The sequence below is a fragment of the Dioscorea cayenensis genome, chromosome 7 (assembly GCF_009730915.1).
Source record: "Dioscorea cayenensis subsp. rotundata cultivar TDr96_F1 chromosome 7, TDr96_F1_v2_PseudoChromosome.rev07_lg8_w22 25.fasta, whole genome shotgun sequence".
NCBI classification, from domain to species: domain Eukaryota; kingdom Viridiplantae; phylum Streptophyta; class Magnoliopsida; order Dioscoreales; family Dioscoreaceae; genus Dioscorea; species Dioscorea cayenensis.
Window position 1 is genome coordinate 19,683,364 of NC_052477.1, and position 20,307 is coordinate 19,703,670.

The 20,307-nt window shown below is 36.1% G+C and overlaps 1 protein-coding gene and 1 non-coding gene across 2 annotated transcripts; both read right to left on the minus strand.

The window, feature by feature from the left end:
* Positions 1–9,263: 9,263 nt before the first annotated feature.
* Positions 9,264–9,370, minus strand: LOC120266230. The gene has a single exon (XR_005538071.1). It is a non-coding gene; the product is annotated as a small nucleolar RNA R71 (small nucleolar RNA).
* A 3,308-nt stretch (positions 9,371–12,678) lies between these two features.
* On the minus strand, positions 12,679–18,622 carry LOC120265525 (peptide chain release factor PrfB3, chloroplastic). Its single transcript, XM_039273460.1, is given in 7 exon segments — positions 12,679–13,303; positions 13,802–13,982; positions 15,573–15,641; positions 15,643–15,786; positions 16,330–16,530; positions 16,906–17,123; positions 18,299–18,622. Coding segments are annotated over 7 exon segments (1,269 nt in total). The 5' UTR covers positions 18,441–18,622; the 3' UTR covers positions 12,679–12,989.
* Between the last annotated feature and the right edge of the window lie 1,685 nt (positions 18,623–20,307).

Here is a 20,307-nt window from a genome sequence, read left to right on the forward strand (position 1 = left end):
ACTGACTGCCACTCAAGAAACGTAATGGTAGTAGAAAACATGTGGGTTCTGACTTAGATGAAGACAAAACAACATCAACTGCACTATGAAGAGGATGCTGAGTTGTAAAAATACTAGCTTGATAAGTACTTGTGTATTAGTAATATGAAGTATTCTTTTCTTACGATGAGTATTACTTTTCTCAGATTTTATCATTAATACATGTGTTTTTTTGTTCTTTTGCGCATATAGGGTTGTGGAGCCAAATAGAGAAGAAAGAAGCCAAAGTAGTTTGTGAATGCATTATGTTGATGAAATCTTGAAATGAATACACGAGAAGACACAAGTTGTGGCCAAAGACATATAAGTGTGTGCCAACCTCCATTATGTTCGATGGAATATGAAAATTGGAGGGCACAAAGGCAGTCACACTCATGTGTTCCGACTTGTGCAAGGCTAGCAAGATTCCAGTTAAATGTGCTTTATTTGAAGATGCAACGCGATCTACGGCATAGACGTGTGCCTGTTTATGTTGCCTCGATGAAGAGTGTGGATTCAGGAGTGTTTTTGGCATAGACGTGTGCCTGCTTATGACCCCTGAAAACGAATTTCTGCAAATTCACACGGGCGTATGGAAATTCCATTCCACACACCCATGTGGATAGCCGATTCCAACCCTATTAAAGTCGCGATTTCAACCCGATTTCAGGATCTTTTTCCCATCTTTTGGCCTATCTTTCTCCACCTTTGGAGGTACCTGCGGCTATGGTTTGGAGAGGCTTTGGATAGGATTTTGGAGAGGTTCACAGCCTTCGACACTGCGTTCCCTTTGGAAGAGAGTTATTGGGTGAGATTTCGTCAGCAACGTTCCAGCTTGGTGTGCCCTAGGCTTGACAAGGGGACCTTTGAAGAAGATGCGGCCACTCCTCAAGACTACCGATACGAACACCAAAGGGGTTTTATTCATGGATTGCATCTCTTTACTTTTGACTTCATTGTTGATTGAATTTTGCTCCATGGAGAGCTTAACCTTTAGTGGGTACTTGGACTTGTAAACCCTAGGATAATATTGTTTCTTTGACCTTTTATTATGCTTTTATTACTTGATGTTTTTAATTGAGTTCTAATTTGGATGCTTGTTGAGTTGATTTTCCCTTAGAGTGACACTAAGGTTGAGAATCCATGTTGGTAATACTTATGGATGAGTGACACACCATGAAGGTTAGATAATGCTAGATTGGAGAGGGTTGAGAGGGTAAGTCGAGAGGTAGCGGAATGTCCCATTTTCCTTTCCGGTGTGATTTATCATATCTCCACGTTCCAAGAGTTCTTTGTGGTCACAATAGAGTGAAGTACTAAAAGACGAACTCCGCTGGGGCTTAGTTGCGCAAGCAATAGAGTGAAGCGTTAAAGTAATCCTTAGTATTTGGGGCTTAATTGTGATTAGGGCTCTTTTGCCTGGACCAAATTGTTAGATCTATATTAGGGAATAGGGTTTATCACTTGGAATCCATAGAGTCTAAAGCAACCTAGCAAAGTGTTAGATGTAAAGACTGAGAAATTTCTCCACCGGGCCATAGTGTAGGGTTAATCACGGTTGACCTTAAGTTTTGGGACCATATGTTTAAGGATCTCTAAGACTCGTTAGGCATCAGTTTGGAAGTATAATGATTGGTTTAGCACTTGAAGCAATAGTCTTAGGGTGAGCAATGTCCGGGTGCCCCATTTATCGTCGATTGCCTCTCCTATCTTTTATTTGCGCCTCCTTCTTCTTTTCTTATCTTTACTTGCATAGATTTGTTTTCACATCACCATCGACTCATTTTCATTCTAGTTAAATAACAATCTTTGTGTTTCTAAGTACTATTCCCTCATGATTCGACTACCCTCTCACCAGGGTATTATTACTTCGGCAAACTCGTGTACTTGCGGTTAACACGCAAAGGGTCTTGTCATAGTTCTCACCTTGACTTTATGGATGCCATCTTGCATTCCTGTAACCATAAAGTGGCGAGATTGAGTGACTTGAGTAGGAGCACTGACTGAATCAAGAGGAGTGGAGTCGTCACTTTCTGGCAACAAAGGCATTAATGAATTGGAAACATCCTTGTCCTACGGTGCCTCCTCGATGGGACAAGAGACGCCACTGACTGGTGGTGGCAAGAAAGGAGGAGCACAGCCAGAGGCAGAAGGGATAGGTGGTGATTGGCGGGTATACACCTTGAGAGGACCAGATAGCTGTGGGTGCGCAAGAGGGGCAAGAGGGACAGAGGGTTGAGCAAGAGGCACGATCAACAAGCCATTAGTAGTAGGGGTGAGCAAAAAAATCCGGATCTGATGATTAGATCCAGTATCTAATTTTTTAACCCAAATTTTTGGGTACACGAAAAAGGTTGGGTACTCGATCCGAATTTTTTTAAGAGAAAAACCGAATCGGATGCGGGTTGGGATAAATTAAAAAGCGGTACTTTAATATGATCCGGTTTTTAGTATATTCTTATATATATATATATATATATATATATATAAAGATATATATTTATATAATAGATTTAAATTTCACAAGGTCTAAAAGTAAGCAAGAAAAAACATCTAAATCCCTCGTTTAAATCATTTAAGTGTTATATATATATATATTATTAAATTTAAATTTTACAAGGGTTAAAAATAAAAATAAAAAATCCAAATCCCTCATCTAAACCCTTCAAGAGTTATATATATATTAATAAATTTAAATTTTAAAGGAGCTTAAAGTAAAAAAAAAATCCAAATCATTAATCTAATAAGTTAAAGAGTTATATACTTATATTTATATATATTTATTAATAAATTTAAATTCTAGATGGGTTAAAAAGTAAAAATTCCAAAACCCCGCCTCCTAGACTCGTTCCCATTGGCTATCACCCCAACTTTTCTCTCTAGCCTCCATTGTTGTCTTTTCTCTTTCACCATTGTCGTAACGGCTAGTCGGATCTCTTGTCTATGATCATTATTGATGAGATAGTTGATGCTTTAGGCGACATTTGATTTTTTAATGCCTAAAATTGATAAAACTCTATATTATTTTTTTGTTAAATATTTGTTGTGTGAAAAATAATATAAGATTTTAATCCTCTTTATAAGTTATAAGTTTTTCATATATATTTTTTATGTAATGTTATTATATGAAATAATTCCATGGAGTAAATGAAACTTAAATTTGGATCCGAATATCCGATATCCTATCCAATTTAAATCGGATACTTGATTTTCGGTACTCGGTTTAAACCGGATCGGATACTGGTCGAGTTTTTGTCAATCCAAAAAATGGGGTAACCGATTCGGTTTTCAAAATAGGATTGGGTACCCTATCTTGCTCATCCCTAATTAGCAGTAACCAAAGCTATGGAAACAACATGAGGCAGTGGACAAGTGGCATAGTAGGGGCTGACGCTGTGGAAGCAACAGGAGGTATGGCGGCAAGTGGCCTAGTAGGGACGGTGGCCAAAGAGACAGGAGGTGTCGGCGGTGGAGAACCAATGAAACTAGAATCTCGTAAAGATGGAGTAGTAGCACATATGTGGGAAGAAGATGCCATAGCCGTAACAGCTAGGCAATCATCCTCAACTGGCTTAGAGCAAATAGTAGCACCCGCAAGAACAGGTATAAGAGCCCTGGTTGATCGCAAAGAGGAGGAAGAGTCTTGATGTGGGCGACATAAAGAAGAAACAGTATAAGGAAAAGTTGTTTCATCGAGCTGAACATGCCGTGAAGTATAAAGCCCTCTTGAGGATTTATCCAAGCATCTGTAGCCTTTATAGCGAGCATCGAACCCTAGAAAAACACTCAATTAAGCGTGGATGAAGTTGTTAGCATATTGTTATAAGAATGGGTAATAAGCACATCCAAAAATCTTATGTTCGCATAGATGGGTATGGTGTGAAATAATAGTTGAAAGGGAGACTGCCACTGAAGGACAGTAGTAGGAAGCCGATTGATGAGGTAGACTACATGAAGAGCAGCTTCAACACAAAGGGAAAGGGGTAATGTTGCGGTATAAAGCAAGGTATGTATCATGTCGGTAATATGCCAGTGTTTGCATTCAGATGTCCATTCACCTCAGGTGTGTGGGGGAAACAAAAACGTTGGTGAATTCCTTTCCTAACACACAGATCTGAAAAAGATTTGTTAACATACTTGGTACAACCATCGCTCTGTAATATTTTAAGAGAAAAAGAAAATTGGGTTTCAACAAGAGCAAGAAAATTTTGAAAATGATGGAACACCTCTGATTATGGCACATGGGAAAAAAAATCCAAGATTATCGTGAAAAGTCTTTAGTGAACAAAACATAATAACGATAACCAATAGTAGAAGGGACAGGAGACATCCAAACATCTGAATAAATTAAACCAAAGGGCATTGAAGATTTATAATCATTAATTGAAAAGGGCGATCGAGTTGATTTGCTCAAGGAACAAGCTTTACACAATTAAGATTGCATCAAAATAGGAGAGAAACCCAAAAGATTGTTATTGACTTATGTTGACAAAACACGCAAAGATGGATGACCTAAATGATGATGCTAGATGGTAGATGAGACTCTAGAGGCTGTAAGGGCCTGAGGATAGGTATTGGTTGCCAAAGGAAAAAGCCCATGCTCACAGCGGCCCGGAAATAATTGAGATCCATATTGTAAGTCATTAATAGAGAAACCACGAGGATAAAAGGTAAAGCTGATAGAGTTATGTTGAGTAAATTTGGCCACCGAGAGAAGATTTTTGCGCATAGAAGGGATGTGCAGGACAGTGGAAAGGTGAAAGGAAACAGAAGAAATAGGCAGAGACATAGAACCTGTGTACCATATAGGAAGAAACTTACCATTGGCAAGCATCACTTTATCAGAGCCATCATATTCAGACTAAGGATTAAGGGAATGAGCATCACCCATCATGTGGTGAGTAACGCCAGTATCATGATACCAGATTGTGTCAGGAGTCTTAGAGAGTTACACACCAGCAAAAGAATTAGCAAGATCAGACTTTGAGGTAGGGTGAAAGCAATAGTGGCCTAATTTATTGCAAATTTGTCATTAAATTTTGGCAAAGCCATGTGTAGGATTGGATCCCCAAGGAGGAGACCCAAGATGCTAAGGTTAGGAGGAGAATGAGCATACTAGTATTGACTGGAGTTAGGGAAACCACGACCAACACCACCATGGCCAGAATGACCACCACCGTGTGCCACGACCCCTTGAGGAAGTACCAGTAAAGAGAGCAGTAGGTGAAGCAGTAGAGGAAGCATGAGTAGGGTTAGTTTGAGTTTCAAAGGATAGGAGACGAGTACAAAGATCAGTAAAGAGAAAAAGCGGAGGGAAGTTTAAAAGAGTAGTAACAAGCATGGTATAGTTAGGACCAAGACCATGCAGAACATAGGACACATGATCATCATTAGTAATAGGACAATGAATGGCAGTAAGAGAGTCAACAAGAAGCTTGGCATGTTGTAGGTATTTAGATATGGTTATAGTACCTTTGGAGATAGAAAAAAGTTAGAAGCAGTAATGTATGGCGTTGTCTAGAGAGTGCTGACTGTAGTTTTGTTGAAGGCAATACTAGAGTGCCTGAGAGGAAGAAATACCAATAACAGTGCAAAATACGGGTTCAAAGAGAGTGACATTGAGAAGGGAAACAAGTAATTGGTTAGTCCGAATGCAAGCCGGGTGTAGAATTTTCGGATTGGCGACGATAGAGTGGGAATCGTCAGATGGAAGATGAGTAGGAGGAGAGGACGAAGAACAATCAATGACACGCCACAAATTTTGGCCAATGAAAAATAGCTGAACTTAGCTTTGCCGAAGGAGGTAATTAGTCTCAGTACGTTTAATAGAGACAAAGTGAGAGATGATGGGAATGGTGACGTGAGGAAGAAGAAAGAAGGACGTGTTGTCACCAGTGAAAGGATCCGGGAGAGTAGCAGTGAAGGCAATGATTGGGGAGGAGACGTAGCCTTAGAAGGGTCATCCATCACAAGGCCGAGAGAAAGTAACAAAGAAACATGAAAGAGATGAAGCCTAGGAGAGGATAAATGGTGCTCTGATACCATGTAAACTTGCTTTCCAATATATCTCTCATGTAACTGTACATGACAATATATAATATAAGAGATTTGAATACAAGGAAATAGATCCTATAATTGTGGATGACCAAATCAAAGGAATATCGTATAATTGTGGATGTCTAAATCAAAGGAATCAGTGGATTGATTTGCCAACACATAACCGATTAGCTTATCTAAAAGTACTTTCCATTAGCTTATCTAAATATAAAATACTGAAAAGCACTTAACATACTATAAAAAACACTTTTGAAAATGTACTTCTACAAATTTAAAAAAAATATTTTTTTTTAAAAGCTAACCCAAACAAGGCCTGCATTATGGTTGAGAAAATATGACATATGTAAAATTCCAATATTACCCCTTTGTAAAATAAAAACTCTTCTCTTTTATCATGTCTTCATTTTAAGAACCCTAGTTTTAGCGAAAAACTCCTCCGCCGTTTATTTCTTTTCAAAACCCTAGGATAAGATAATCTCTATTGGTTAGTCCAATAATTTTTTGTATTTCTTTTTAAGAATTCACGCTGGAAGCGTGCCTCGTGGATCATTAAGTTCAGGTAATCATATTTCTCATAATAGAATAGCATGAGTTAAATACCTAGTTTTGCTAGGTATCTAAACAACTTTCTTAATTTATTTATATATAAACCATTGATTAATGTAAAAATTAAAACATGTATATAAGTTATAAGTGCTTGTGTGTTAAAAATGCGAAGTATTCTTTCCTTACGATAAGCATTACTTTTATCAGGTTTAAGCACTAATACATGTGTATTTGTGTTCTTTTGCGCATGTAGGGTTGTGAAGCTAAATATTAAGAAAAGAAGGCAAAAGTAGATCGTGAACGCACTATTTAGTGAAATCTTGGAAAGAACAAATGCGAAGACACAAGTCGGGCTCTAAGATATGTGAATGTGTGCCAACCTCCACGTATTCAAGTCATTACAATGAGTTGGAGGGGCACGAAAGCAGTCACATTTGCGTATCCCGACTTGTGCATTGATAGCAAGATCTTCACCAATGAGGCCTTTCATTGAAGAAGAGTTGCGATCTACGGCATAAACGTGTGCCCGTTTATGTTACCTCGATGAAAAGTGTGGAATTGGGAGTGTTTTAGCGGAGTACTACAGCAGGTTACTGTAGCAAATTACTATAATAATATATCATAGCAATTACTATTCACATCCGGCCGAAAATCAGGTTTCCAGAGAATCCACACGAGCGTGTGGAAATTCCCTACGCCCGTGTGGAAATTCCACAGGCCCGTGTGGAGAATCCACAGGGGCGTGTGGATGCCCGATTCCAGCCCTATTTAAGCCGCGATTCAGCCGAATTTTTGGGAGATCTTTTCACCCTTCTCTCCAACTTTTATCTATCTTTTGGGAGGCCGTCGGCTAGGGTTTTGAGAGGCTTTTGGCAAGTCTTTGGAGTGCTTTTACGAATTCGACACCACGCTCCATTTGGAAGAAGGTTATTAGGGGAGCTTTTGTCAGCATCGATCCGGCGAGGTGTGCCTTAGGCCGGACAAGGTGACTTTTGGAGAAGACAAGGGGTTTTTTCGTATGGATTACTTGTTTTTACTTTCGATTTCATTATTGATTGTATCTTGCTTCATGGAGATCTAAACCCCTTAGTGGGTACTTGGATTTTGTAAACCCTAGGATGTTATTGTTTCTTTGACCTTTTATTATGCTTTCCTTAATTGATGTTTTAATTGAGTTTCAATCTTGAACGCTTTTTGAATGATTTCTCTCTTAGAGTGACACTAGGGTTGAGAGTTCATCTTGGTAACCTTTGTAGATGGGTGACATGCCACGAGGGTTAGACAAAGCTAGATTAGAGAGGGTTAAGAGGGTGAATCGAGAGGCAACGGAGTGTCCCCTTTCCCCTCCGGTGTGATTTATCCTACCTCCAATTCCTAGAGCTCTTTGCGGTTACAATAGAGTGAAGAACTAAAGGATGAACTCCGCTGGGGCTTAGTTGCGCGAGCAACAGAGTAAAGCGTTGAAGTGAATTTAGTTTCTAGGGCTTAATTGTGACTAAGAGTCTTTCGGCTGGACCAAAATGTTAGATCTACACATAAGAATAGGGTTTATCACTTGGAGTCCCTAGAACCCCTTGTAATTTTTCACAGTGTGAAATATTGAGATTGAGCGATTTCTCCGCCGGGACATAGTGTAAAGTTAGTCAAGGTTGACCTTAGGTTTGGGACCGTGTGCTTTAGAATTTCCACGACTCATTAAGCACTAGTTAGGAAGTATAATAGTAAGTCTTACATTTGAAACATTAGTCCTAGGGGGAGCATTGTCCGAGTACCCCACTTCTATCGATTGTCTTTCCTCTCACTTACTTGTGCCTCTCATTCTTGTTTCGTTTATTTCTGTTTACATCACATCTTATCAACACAATCATTATTCATCTTCACTTGGTTAAGTAGAAATTTTGGTATTTTATTCCCTACTCCCTGTGGATACGATACCCTACTCACTTGGGATTTATTACTTCGACAAACCCGTGCACTTGCGGGTCACACACAAGGGGCATTGTCAAGTTTTTAGCGCCATTGCCGGGGAATAGGCGTTTAGAGATACTTTGCATTTTGTTATCTTAGCCATTCATCATTCATTCTACTTCACTTCTTATTCTATCATCGTTCTGATTTGTTTTCTTTATTTTGGTGCAGCTCCAGGTTATGACCCGAAGGAACCCTTCAATATTAATTGAAGGTGATCCTGAACTTAAACTTACACTCAGAAGAAAGGGTAAAGAACCTGTGCAAGAATCGTCAAATCTAGCTGAAGTGGAAGTTGAAGGGTAATATGGCAGAACAGAATGAACAACAGAGAACACTTTCGGATTGCGCCAGATCATCAGTATTGGGGACACAATCTAGCATTGTGCGGCCCCCGATTATAGCTCTGAACTTTGAGCTAAAGCCAGCATTCATCCAAATGATACAACAGTCGGTGCAATCCAAACAACCATATTGAAGACTTCTTGGAAGTTTGTGACATGCTGAAGATCAACGGTGTTACGGATGATGCTATAAGATTGAGGGCTTTCCCATTTTCTCTAAAAGGAAAAGCAAAGAAGTGACTACATTCTTTACCACGAGCATCCATCATGACATGGAATGAAATGTTCGAAGCCTTTCTTGTAAGGTACTTTCCTCTGGGGAAATCGGCAAAGCTTCGTAATGAAATATCGTCGTTTGTTTAGATGGAGCTCGAGTCCTTGTTTGAGACATGGGAGTGATTCAAAGACCTATTGCGGAAGTGTCCACAGCACGGATTCCCCGAGTGAAGGATCATTCAGACTTTTTACAACGGGTTGAATCCAAGTACAAGACAGCTTCTAGATGCCACCGCATGAGGTACAATGGGGAACAAGACCCCTAAAGAAGCCCGACAGTTGGTAGAAGAAATGACAATAAATAGCTACCAATGGAATACAAGGGAAAAGAAGAAAATGGCCGGACTCCATGAAATTTATGGTGTTACATCCTTAGCAGCCCAAGTAGAGGCATTGAGCAAGAAATTGGATACATTGACTTCACCGAGGGTGGCCGCGATCACGAGTTGTGATGGTCGTGGGGGTTTACATATGCCGTCTGATTTTCCTATTTCAATTGCGACTTCAGCCCCGACTAAACTAGACTTTGTGGGCAATTCGGGAAGGGTTCAAGGTAATCCTTATAGCAACACCTACAACCAAAGGTGGAGGAACCACCCCAATTTCTCATGGAATAACCAAGGGCAGCAAAAGACCAAAGCACCATCTGGTTTTCAACAACAACAAGTCCCGAACATGGAGAATAGAGTTTCAGGCTTGGAAGACCGGATGACCGACTTAGAGAAAGTCTTGACTAGATTTGTGCAATCATCAGAACATTGTAGGTCTTGCACGACTCATGTGCTTTAGGATTTCCACGACTCATTAAGCATTAGTTAGGAAGTATAATAGTAGGTCTTGCACTTGAAACATTAGTCCTAGAGGGAGCACTATCCGAGTACCCCACTTTTATCGATTGCCTTTCCTCTCACTTACTTGTGCCTCTCATTCTTGTTTCTTTTATTTCTGTTTACATCACATCTTATCAACACAATCATTATTTATCTTCACTTGGTTAAGTAGCAATTTTGGTATTTTTATACCCTACTCCCTGTGGATACGATACCACACTCACTTGGGATTTATTACTTCGACAAACCCATACACTTGCGGGTCACACGAAAGGGGCGTTGTCAATAAGGTATGGTTTTATTTTACTTCTTTATTATTAAAGGGTAAAATTGAGAATAATCATAATTTTGCATGGAAAAAGCTTATTCATACCAAACAAAGGAATTCATTTTGCATGTAGTTTAATTACAATATTCAAGATGCATACCAAACATTGTATTGTTACTTTACAAGTAAAATAAATACAGGAAAAAATTTTGCAAGGAAATACTTTGTAGGGAAAGTATTGCTTGCAGAGTACCAAACGAGCCCTTAAACTTAGGTTATACAGACAACATTTCTGTACAGCCCTTGGGAATTTATTAATTTATTTCATGATTGTAGAGTCTAATTTAGATTTAGGCTTCTATAAGAACGTTATAGAAAATGATTTTATCTATGGCTCTGCCAAATTTCAAAATTGTTACCCCTGTAATATGTGATATATGATCATATTTGTATAGATGTACTCTATGGTATTTCCAGAAAACATGTAGTTTGATTAGAGAATTTGATGATCTTATAGGTTGAATCATGACTCATTTTTAATAAGAAAGTTGTTCAATTTTGAGATAATTATATACTCCTAAAGTTTAATCTTATTTGAAGTTATATATTGGGAGATATTTTTTTATTAAAGAAGGCATGTCTGAAATTGTTGGTTTGCATGTTTATGATTTTTAAAAGTAATCACTTAAACTCTGTAGATCTCAAATCATTGTGCGATTTGAATATGTTATAGATGTAAATGTTTAGTTTTCTCAGAAGGTTGAAATTCCTATTTGGATTAGAATTCATAAAGCTTTGCTATTTTTAATCTTCAGGTTGTAGGGGAATTGTTTATTAGTCACTTGAATTTTATAGCTTCGTTAGTGTCATGGAAATATTTTTACATTCGTGTGGATTTTAGAATTTGTTTCATCTATAATTTTGATGGGTTATTCCCAAATATATGATTTTTCAAAAAAACTCGATTGGTGTGAATTTGAAATCTGGGCGTTAGATAGGTAAGTATTTCGCATATAAATCCTATTATATGTATATACTTGAAAATTCTAGTTTTCTTAACTTCTGGAATTTTTGAGAAAAATACTGATTATTTTCATTTATATTTTGAATTACTTATTTATTTATTATTTGCAAATTCATATGTAAATATTTAGATTTAAAAATGAATTAGAATTATTTTCTATCTGAAAATAGGATCATCAGATGTCTGTATTCAGTTTTGATAAATGTTTGGACATAATGTATTTTGACATAGCAACTTGTAGTCACCAACTAACTTTGCAATAAGCCTGTCATTAGGGGTTAAACATTGACCATGTCGACATGTACCTGTGAAATAGAAACTATAGTTTCCCACCGTTCCGTCGGTGAAGGATAATGGCCTCTAATAATTCTGGCTCGAGTCACCGAGGGTAAACTTATGACCTCTAATATTTAGGTTTGGATAACCGAGGGTAAACATATGACCTCTGACATTTTGTTTTAACAATAGTTATTTGTAGGACATATATGCTTGACTTTTTGATCAGTTATGTTTTATTGAAAAAAAAAACTTGACTTCTGAGTTTGATTTTGATAAACTTGTATTTTATTATACTTTGCTTAAGTTTTGAAATTTTGAAATTTTTATGATCCTGATATTTTAAGTAGGTACTTACTAGGCTGTCAATGCTCATAATTTGTTGTTAATTTTTTTCAGATCAGGAGTAATAACTTACTGAGGGTGAGCAAGTAGCAAACCTATCCATTGTGTTGGTTAAGCTATAATTTTGTCTGTTTTGTAAACTATGAGTTTGTATTTAGTAAATTTTTGTAAATTTCCGATTATGACTTTTGAAATTTACAGTTCGGTTAGATGATATGTTCAGTTTTGTAATAGGCTTTAAGGCCTTGCATGCCTATTGTGCTATGCACTATAGGTGTGCGGCTGTTTATCAGCGCACCAAGTCTGGCGAGCCGGGTTAGGAGTGTGACAAATATTGCGGTTGAGATGTTTTGATAATAACAATGCATTTCTTCCACAATTATTTTGATTACATGCATCATACATTTGCAAACCATTTGGGTTTGGAGATGTTTTGATTACATGCTCTTATCCTGGTTTGAATGCAGCTCACATCTCCAAACCATGATGCTGGCAAAGGTTAGTCCATTTCAAGGAATCTTGCATAAATTTTGTATTCTATTCTGTTTTTATTGGATTAATTTGTTTACTTCCTGTTATCATTTGTATGATTTGTACTTTTTCTTTTCTTTATCTTTATAAATCTTTCATGCATGTAGTTTATCACGTTTATATAAAGAAAAAATACGTACCTGATGGTCGTCAACATACTTGATCTCCCATGCATACAGGCAATTTTAGGTCATCTTGAATAGACTTGAATACTGAATTTCTAGTTATAATGTTTCAACAAGATAAGTGTCCCAGTCAAGTTGTTGCCAATTCTCTCTACAAAATAAAGATGCTCATCAATGTTCATCAAATCCATTCCATGGTATGCATTTTTGCATTATAAGATTAAAACTGTTTCAACTAAGAATTGAAACACATAAAGAGAACTGAAAATTCTGAACTCCATCAACGCAACACAAGACAATAGAAGATGCGAGCCTGTGGCTGTCATCCTTACCACAAGAAAGGCGACTGAAACCAAGTGATCGTTCACTTCAAATGACGATTCATTTGTTTTTTATGCAATTAAGTCCATAGTCGATCTCTTCTCCTCGTTGAAGGCTAATGTGGGCTCTGATCAGTGGCTCAATATTGCCATCCAAGACAGAGTTCAAGTCCAGAAGTTGAATGCCAGTTTTCAAGTCTTGGACCATTTTATGTGGACGAAACATGTATCTCCTCATCTCATGCTTCCATTCGTTCGCTATAACTCCTCTTACTTTGTCAACATTTTTAACACCTTGTTCCAGAGCAGCCACAAGAAGCTTTGCCTTTAAACGTGCGAGAGCCTTGATCTTATTTGCAACAAAGCTTCTTTCACCTGCAGAAAAGCAACCACTAAACTTCCAATTTCTAAAAGAATGATAACTTAAAAACAAATCCCTCTCACGGGTGTCATCTAGTTCTAATAAGCCTTCTCTTTAGATCGTATATTTTAGATATTATTAGCGCGCAAGAACAAACACGGTCACTCAAAAACCTTTGAGCCATCAGAGATTATGAAATTATAATATCAAGAGAGGCAATAATATCTACATAGTTGATTAATAAGTAGTAATATTATGATTTTTCAATGTTCAAAACTTATTGAGCACCATGACCAAAACTGACTACTGTAAACATCTTTAATCATTTTGCATTTTTGCTTGTATCGTTGGTAAGTCCTAGCAATGAAACTGACTACTAACCTTATTATCTCCTAAAGTAAAACAGACAAAGTCACAGAGGTATAATACGATCTCTTTCATGAATTAAAACCAATAGTTCAAAGAATAAACAACATTTAAATTTGTAGAAAATGCTTTCACATGGTACTCACCTGAGGATTGAGCAGAAATACCACTTGGAATATGAAGAATGCTTACTGCATGTTCTGTCTTGCAGTCATTCTGTTGTTGGGGAAGAAAAAGAGATGAAACATTCAAGTCTTCCTCGTCTACATGCAAATCATCGGCTTCTTCTAGGAAGATAGGCATCACATTTACATCTGCTGAGCAAGCCTGCAAACTCTGCAAATCAGTTGATCTGTTGCAACTCAAAATTTTAAGAAGCAATAGATCTTGACATGGTCTAAAGAACTTTCCGTTCTTCCTTATTTAAATGAGCTAAACACCAATGCAGAATATTAAAACATTCCCTGACCTTAAGGAAAACCTTTCAGGCTGTTTAGATTATAAATTTATGTACAACAAAATCATGTTGTCTCAATATATCATGCAGCGAAGTTTTAAATTATGTGACCAGTATTCAAAGTACACTTGTATGTTTTGATGAGATGACTGCTGCTATTCATTATGGAAAAGTTCAAGTGGAAATTTTGCTTTTTAATATCATTAAGTAATGCACAAAAATACTGCAGGTTTGGTGCATTGGCTAAGCATTGAGCAAAGAAAAAAGGTAATGGGAGAAGGATAGAATCACCACTACCAAATGAGAAAAAAATTTTCATGTTTTTTTATCTTTTTAATTTCTCCCTTTCTTCAATATTCTTCTAAAGTGGAGTTTTTGAGGGTTCTCTCAGTCAACTCTTGGTTGGAGTTTCGAGGTGAACAGGGGAAAAAGGGTCAAGGTTGTTGATCATCCTTATCAAGGCCAAATTTATTGAACCTTATATTGGTTTTGCCAAGGAGAAGGTACTTGTGATTTTTTAACAGAAAGAACAATAGAATCCAAGAATCCATTATATGCTTCAAAGTGCAAAAAGGTTGTTGCCGGTAAGGGAATTTAGTAAATAAACTGGCAGTACAGATTTGCTGTCCATTCTCAAGATGTCATAAAGAACTAAGATTAAAATAATTCGCAAGAGTTGCATCATTCAAACAACAGCAAGTAACACACCCAGATATTAGTGCATTCTGATAAAAAACTTCAGTTTAACCAAACTTTACATTTTTGCCATGTGGTAAATAAATAATTCTTCCTATCTGTATTGCCCAACCTCACATATCAATGGAAGGAGACAAGGCATGAAATTAATAAAGGAGACAAGACATGAAATAAATAAAGTTACATCATGCACATTCAGATATATTAATTAAATCAATCGAGCATATGATATGTCAACACTAATTTAACGACATTATGCAAAAATAAGATTAAAGAATCAAAATTATCAATACATCATATTAAATATGTATTTAACTATCTAATGATTGAGAGAACATGTACCCCTTACTTGTCCTATAAATAAAGTTGCTTATAATAAGCATATAGAGAACTGATTCCTAGAATACCTGCCGGTGCCAAGTTACAAATGGAGTTGGTGTTGCCAAATAAAATGTAGCACCCAAGCACCCAATAGAACAAGAAAAATTATATTCAAGATCTTAAAATCAGGAAATCTACCAAAATTTTAAATTTTAATAAGTAATCTTAAAAGCTTTGCAACGAAAAAACCATGAGCTTCATAGAGAATAATAGCGGAAAATACATATGTATAACATTATTAAACAAGCATAACAGATTGAGTGCAGGGAGTTATACATACATGAATAAGGAGAAAGGTTCCACACAGATGTATCAGGACCTTCTCGAGTTTCTTAAGTAATGAATTATATCAAATTATGGGTTTTAAACAAAGTAGTCATTACCTCTCGAATAACTGATGCATCAAGAGAACTACGGACCATCCTGTGAGTACCTCTTTCACCAGTAAAGGTAGCCATAAAAGTATTCTGATTCAAACTCAACAGTTGCAGACCTGATACCACCCATGCGAGGAGCACACTTCTCAATGATCCTTCCCTTGCAGCCATGCTTCTCAGCCCAAATCATATACATGACAAGAAGCTTTTCAGCCCATATCTGGATTAATATATCAGTACAAAGAGTTAACAAGATAAGTAGAAACCATTTTACTTGGATAAACAATCAAACAACTTTCTTAACTAATGTAATTATGCATCAAATTAATTGAGAAATATTCATAAAATATAATCATTACAGTGTTATAATTTATTATAGCCCATAAAAGGGCTTTGATTTATAAATTAATTCATCATTTTATTGTTAGCTAGTATTTACAGGTCCTTTATCCAGTTTCTATTACATTGTCCTCTTCCTTATTTTTACCCTTCTATCTCTTCATGTAACAAAAATTCCTATCATGATCCATCTCTTATCTTTAAGCAAGAAGATTGAGAAAAATAAATAAATAAATAAATAAATAAGGGAGAAAGAAGATGAGAAGTTCTATTGAAATGACATAACTGTCACTATTTTCAGAGTACCAGGGTTACATTTCATACAAATATACCAGAGGAAGAACAGTATGAATTTAGAATTATAAGTCATAAGTCAGGCTTAAATGATTTCAGGACATTGAAGATAAGAGATTACTCCTTAAACCTCAGAAGCAATGCCTTCTTGGCCAGCTTCAATAATTATCCAGGCTCCCTCTTTGTCATATGGACCACTGAGAAACTTAGACATCTCATAGCGGTCCAAGAAATTGCTGACTCTCATAGAATCTTCATAAGCTTGCTTGAAAAGCTGATGGTTTATGACATCCATTTCTGCTAGCTGGGTGATCAATTTAACTTCTTCTGCCTGTAGGTAAGGAAATGATCAAATGCAGAACATAACAGCTACCATACAATACGAGAAAAGAAATGCCTTTAAGTAACTTTATGGAATCTAGCATCAGTTTCTAGGTTAAAATCATCTAGTGAAGTAAGGTTATTAATTAAGCTAATAACAGCATGATTACAACGACAGTTGCTAAAGCCCTGTGAGGAGACATACCCATCTAAAATTTATGTAACTATTCTCAAATATCTCAGTTTGATACTTGAAAATTTTTAAACATATGGAACCACTAAAGGCTGCACGCTGACTAATCATTATTAACAGAATCACTAAAACATGAAAACCATATGAAAAATTCCTTACAAGTAATTAACTAGTGTTATGTTAGCATATCACCTTATGTTGTAGGTCTTTTAGATCGTTGACCATCTTGATAGCATCACCCAAGGCAGAAAGAGATTCTGTAGATTTTTCTATGTCATCCCACAGATTACAATCTTGCAGAACTGCTTCCTGCTTAATTCTTCTTGCTTCTTCAAACTCAAGTGCCAGTGGAGCTATCATCTCAGCACGGCTAATTGCATCAGCTATCTTCTTTTTCAAAGAAAATAAACCTAGTAAGAAATAAATGCAAAGACACACATTGTTCAGTTCCAGAAATAAAGTTTACAAAAAGCTCAACTCATCAATATTCCTAAATAATGCACTTCAATGTAACAAGAAAAACAAGAATGACAAATAAATACTGAATTAGTCAAAAACTGTCATTGACTTACTTTTGTAGGAGGTCTACGTCTCCTAAAACTCTTACCATCAAATAATATGATATATATAGAAGGCGTACTTATTTTTAAAAAATTATAACTTTTACTGATATATTTGTAAAATTCCAAACGAAAATAACTGCTCTAAGATCTTCATGATAAAATGGCTAGGAGTTAAACAGTTGTAAGCAAAATATTAGATAAATTCATCAGTGGCTCAAAATCAGTTCATGTATATTCCACATTTTCTGTAAGTGATGAAAATGCTATGTTGAACCAACTGCCAATATACAGTTCCAATCAGGGCAATCAACAGTATGCGTTCTGATATAATATGTTGTCAGGATTATTATGTGCATCTTTGGTGCATCAAGTTCAGGAAATCATTACAAGAGTCCTGGTATCCATTTAAAGCACAAAAAATGGTTTTTTTGGCATCAAATACAATTCAATGCACAGAATAATTTAGGGGGGAAAAACATCATAAAAACAAATCATTGCACTTCTCTAGTGGAAAAAAATTGTTTTTTTTATGAAACACCAAACATTTATTCCTTTAAATTACTCCATCGACAGATAGAAGAGGCAAAAACACAGCTTCGCAATGCTATTCTCCAATAAACACAGAACCCCCAGAACATACTTCATAATAATAATTAAAAACCATACCAACATTTTCATATAATTCCTTGTCAATCATTTTAGGAATAGAATCCTAAGTGGGATCCTTTCTTCCAAATTATACTACACATGATTGGAACATAACAATATTCCAAAACAAAAAAAGAAGAAGATTAAAGTTTAAACTTTTTTCAAATCAATTTAAACTCAAAGAATAAAAGCATAACAATGAGAATCTTTCCTTCCGCAGTCTATTGATCAGTCATTGCAACAGTTTCTAAACTAAAAATCTACCCTTTTTCCCAAATTGGTCCTTTTTAAACAATTTGATGAGCAAGAACTTTGCCAGAAGCAAATCATAGAAAGGAAAAAGACACAAATACAGAGCCGGGAGAGAAGGTGACCAAGTTCTTTGTAGATCTTCTCGTTCTCATCCTCCATGGATTGGGAAGCTTGAATAGTAGAACAGAGTGGACGAAGGTTTCTTCTCGGAAAGCATCGGAGCAGAAGAAAGGGAACGAAATTCCTAGCTGAGAAGGATTCCATGAGATAAGGCAGCGGAGAGCAAAGGGAGCGATTAAGCAAAGCAAGTAAGCAAGGAAAGAAGATAGAAGTCTAAATAAGTGATTCAATAGAGGTCGCCAGTTAGAGGTTTGGCATGCCAGAGCTCACACATTTTTGTTAGTGAACGGACGGTTCAGAGTGGCAAGACATCGGATTATTTTGAGCAAGAGGATGATAGCCCATTTAAAAATAAAAAAAGATTTTATTTTATTTTATTTATTTTATTTTTTTTGTGTTTACCCTTTCCAAAATCTGAGACCTGTCCATGAGACAGGGCTAGGCGGTCAGGGCTTTTATCTATAATTACTTAAAATTCAGTCATCCCAAGCTCGACCTAACTCGAAAATCTGGCCTTAACCTTTGCTGAAATCCCGAAATTTAATGACTCTACCCTGCACTCAGTTCTAGACTAAATAGGGTTTTTCATCAAATAATATATAAATTATAAAAAAAAAAACTTAACAATAATATTAATATGTGAATATAAACAAATATTATTCTACAAAACACTTAAAAATTAAAATACCAAATGCAAATATTTATACAATTACAAAAACTAAAATTCAAACCATTATAATTAATAACAATCAACAATAAATATATATTATATAAGTATATACAAAACTAATCAATAAATAATCAATGGAATTCAAACCATTATATATAAGTATATACAAAACTAATTAATAAATATATTTTATAATTCGGGTCGGGCCGGGCCAGTTCGGGTTTTTAACAATGAAAACCAAACCCGACCCATTTTTAAAATGAGGTTCTTTTTATCCAAGCCCGGACATTAGGGCCTATATATTTGTCCAAGCCCTCCCATTTTTCGGGCGGGCCTTGGGTTTCTGGCGGGTAGCCCGGCCCTTAGATAGGTCTAAATTACACTTCAACTGTAGAAAACTATTCCCTTTTTATTAGACCTAGGCAGTGACTGATTAACTAGGCCCAGTGGACCCAATCCACTAGGCTTGTTAATACATAATAATAAAATGTTTAATTATAAATTATCTAAAAGTCATTGTCGAGAAGATAGCAGTTTAACAATTAATGGATCTTTGAAACCAATTGTAATCCTATGGACTGGGTCGGTGGAATTATCAAAGGTTGTCAGACCCGGTCCGGGCAATGACCCAGCTAAGCCCAGGGGTCAGGGGTCTATGGGTTCGACCGGGTCAATTGAGTTTTTATCATGTTATAAATTTTCTTATATTTTTTATTTAATTAGAATACTTTAATTTTATATTTTTATAATAAAATTATACTCATTTATTGTTTTATTTTCTTAATAAATTAAATTTTTAGAAAGTATTTACATAACACATTAATAGATTTTATTTTTAAATGTTAATTTTTGTTGGTATGTTTATGATATATATATATTGTAATTCTATTTAATGATTATAAATTATAAATTAATATTAATAAATATACACGATTTTGTGGTTTCTAATTAGAAAATAATAATAAATTATTAAATATTTTAAATAAATTAAACATTGTGACCCGATTGACCCGGCCGGGTCACCGGGTTAACACCAAGTTTTTTAATACCCGGGTTCAATGGAGTATACCCGGGTCGGCCACATGGCCGGTTCTCGATTTTTCCGGTTGAGCCGGGCTTGGCGGTCAGGGTCTGACAACCTTGGGAATTATAGTGGAACCAAGTCGATTGTATAGCCTCACAACAATCAATTTTTATTTTTACTTTTAAATTTATTTTATTATTATTTTTTTATGGTGTTAACCCCTGATATTGGGGTTAATAGCCTAAATTCCACGTTACTCCAGTATAAGAAAAAAACTAAATTATTGTGAGACCATTTTTTGGTTCGAATGTGATTCC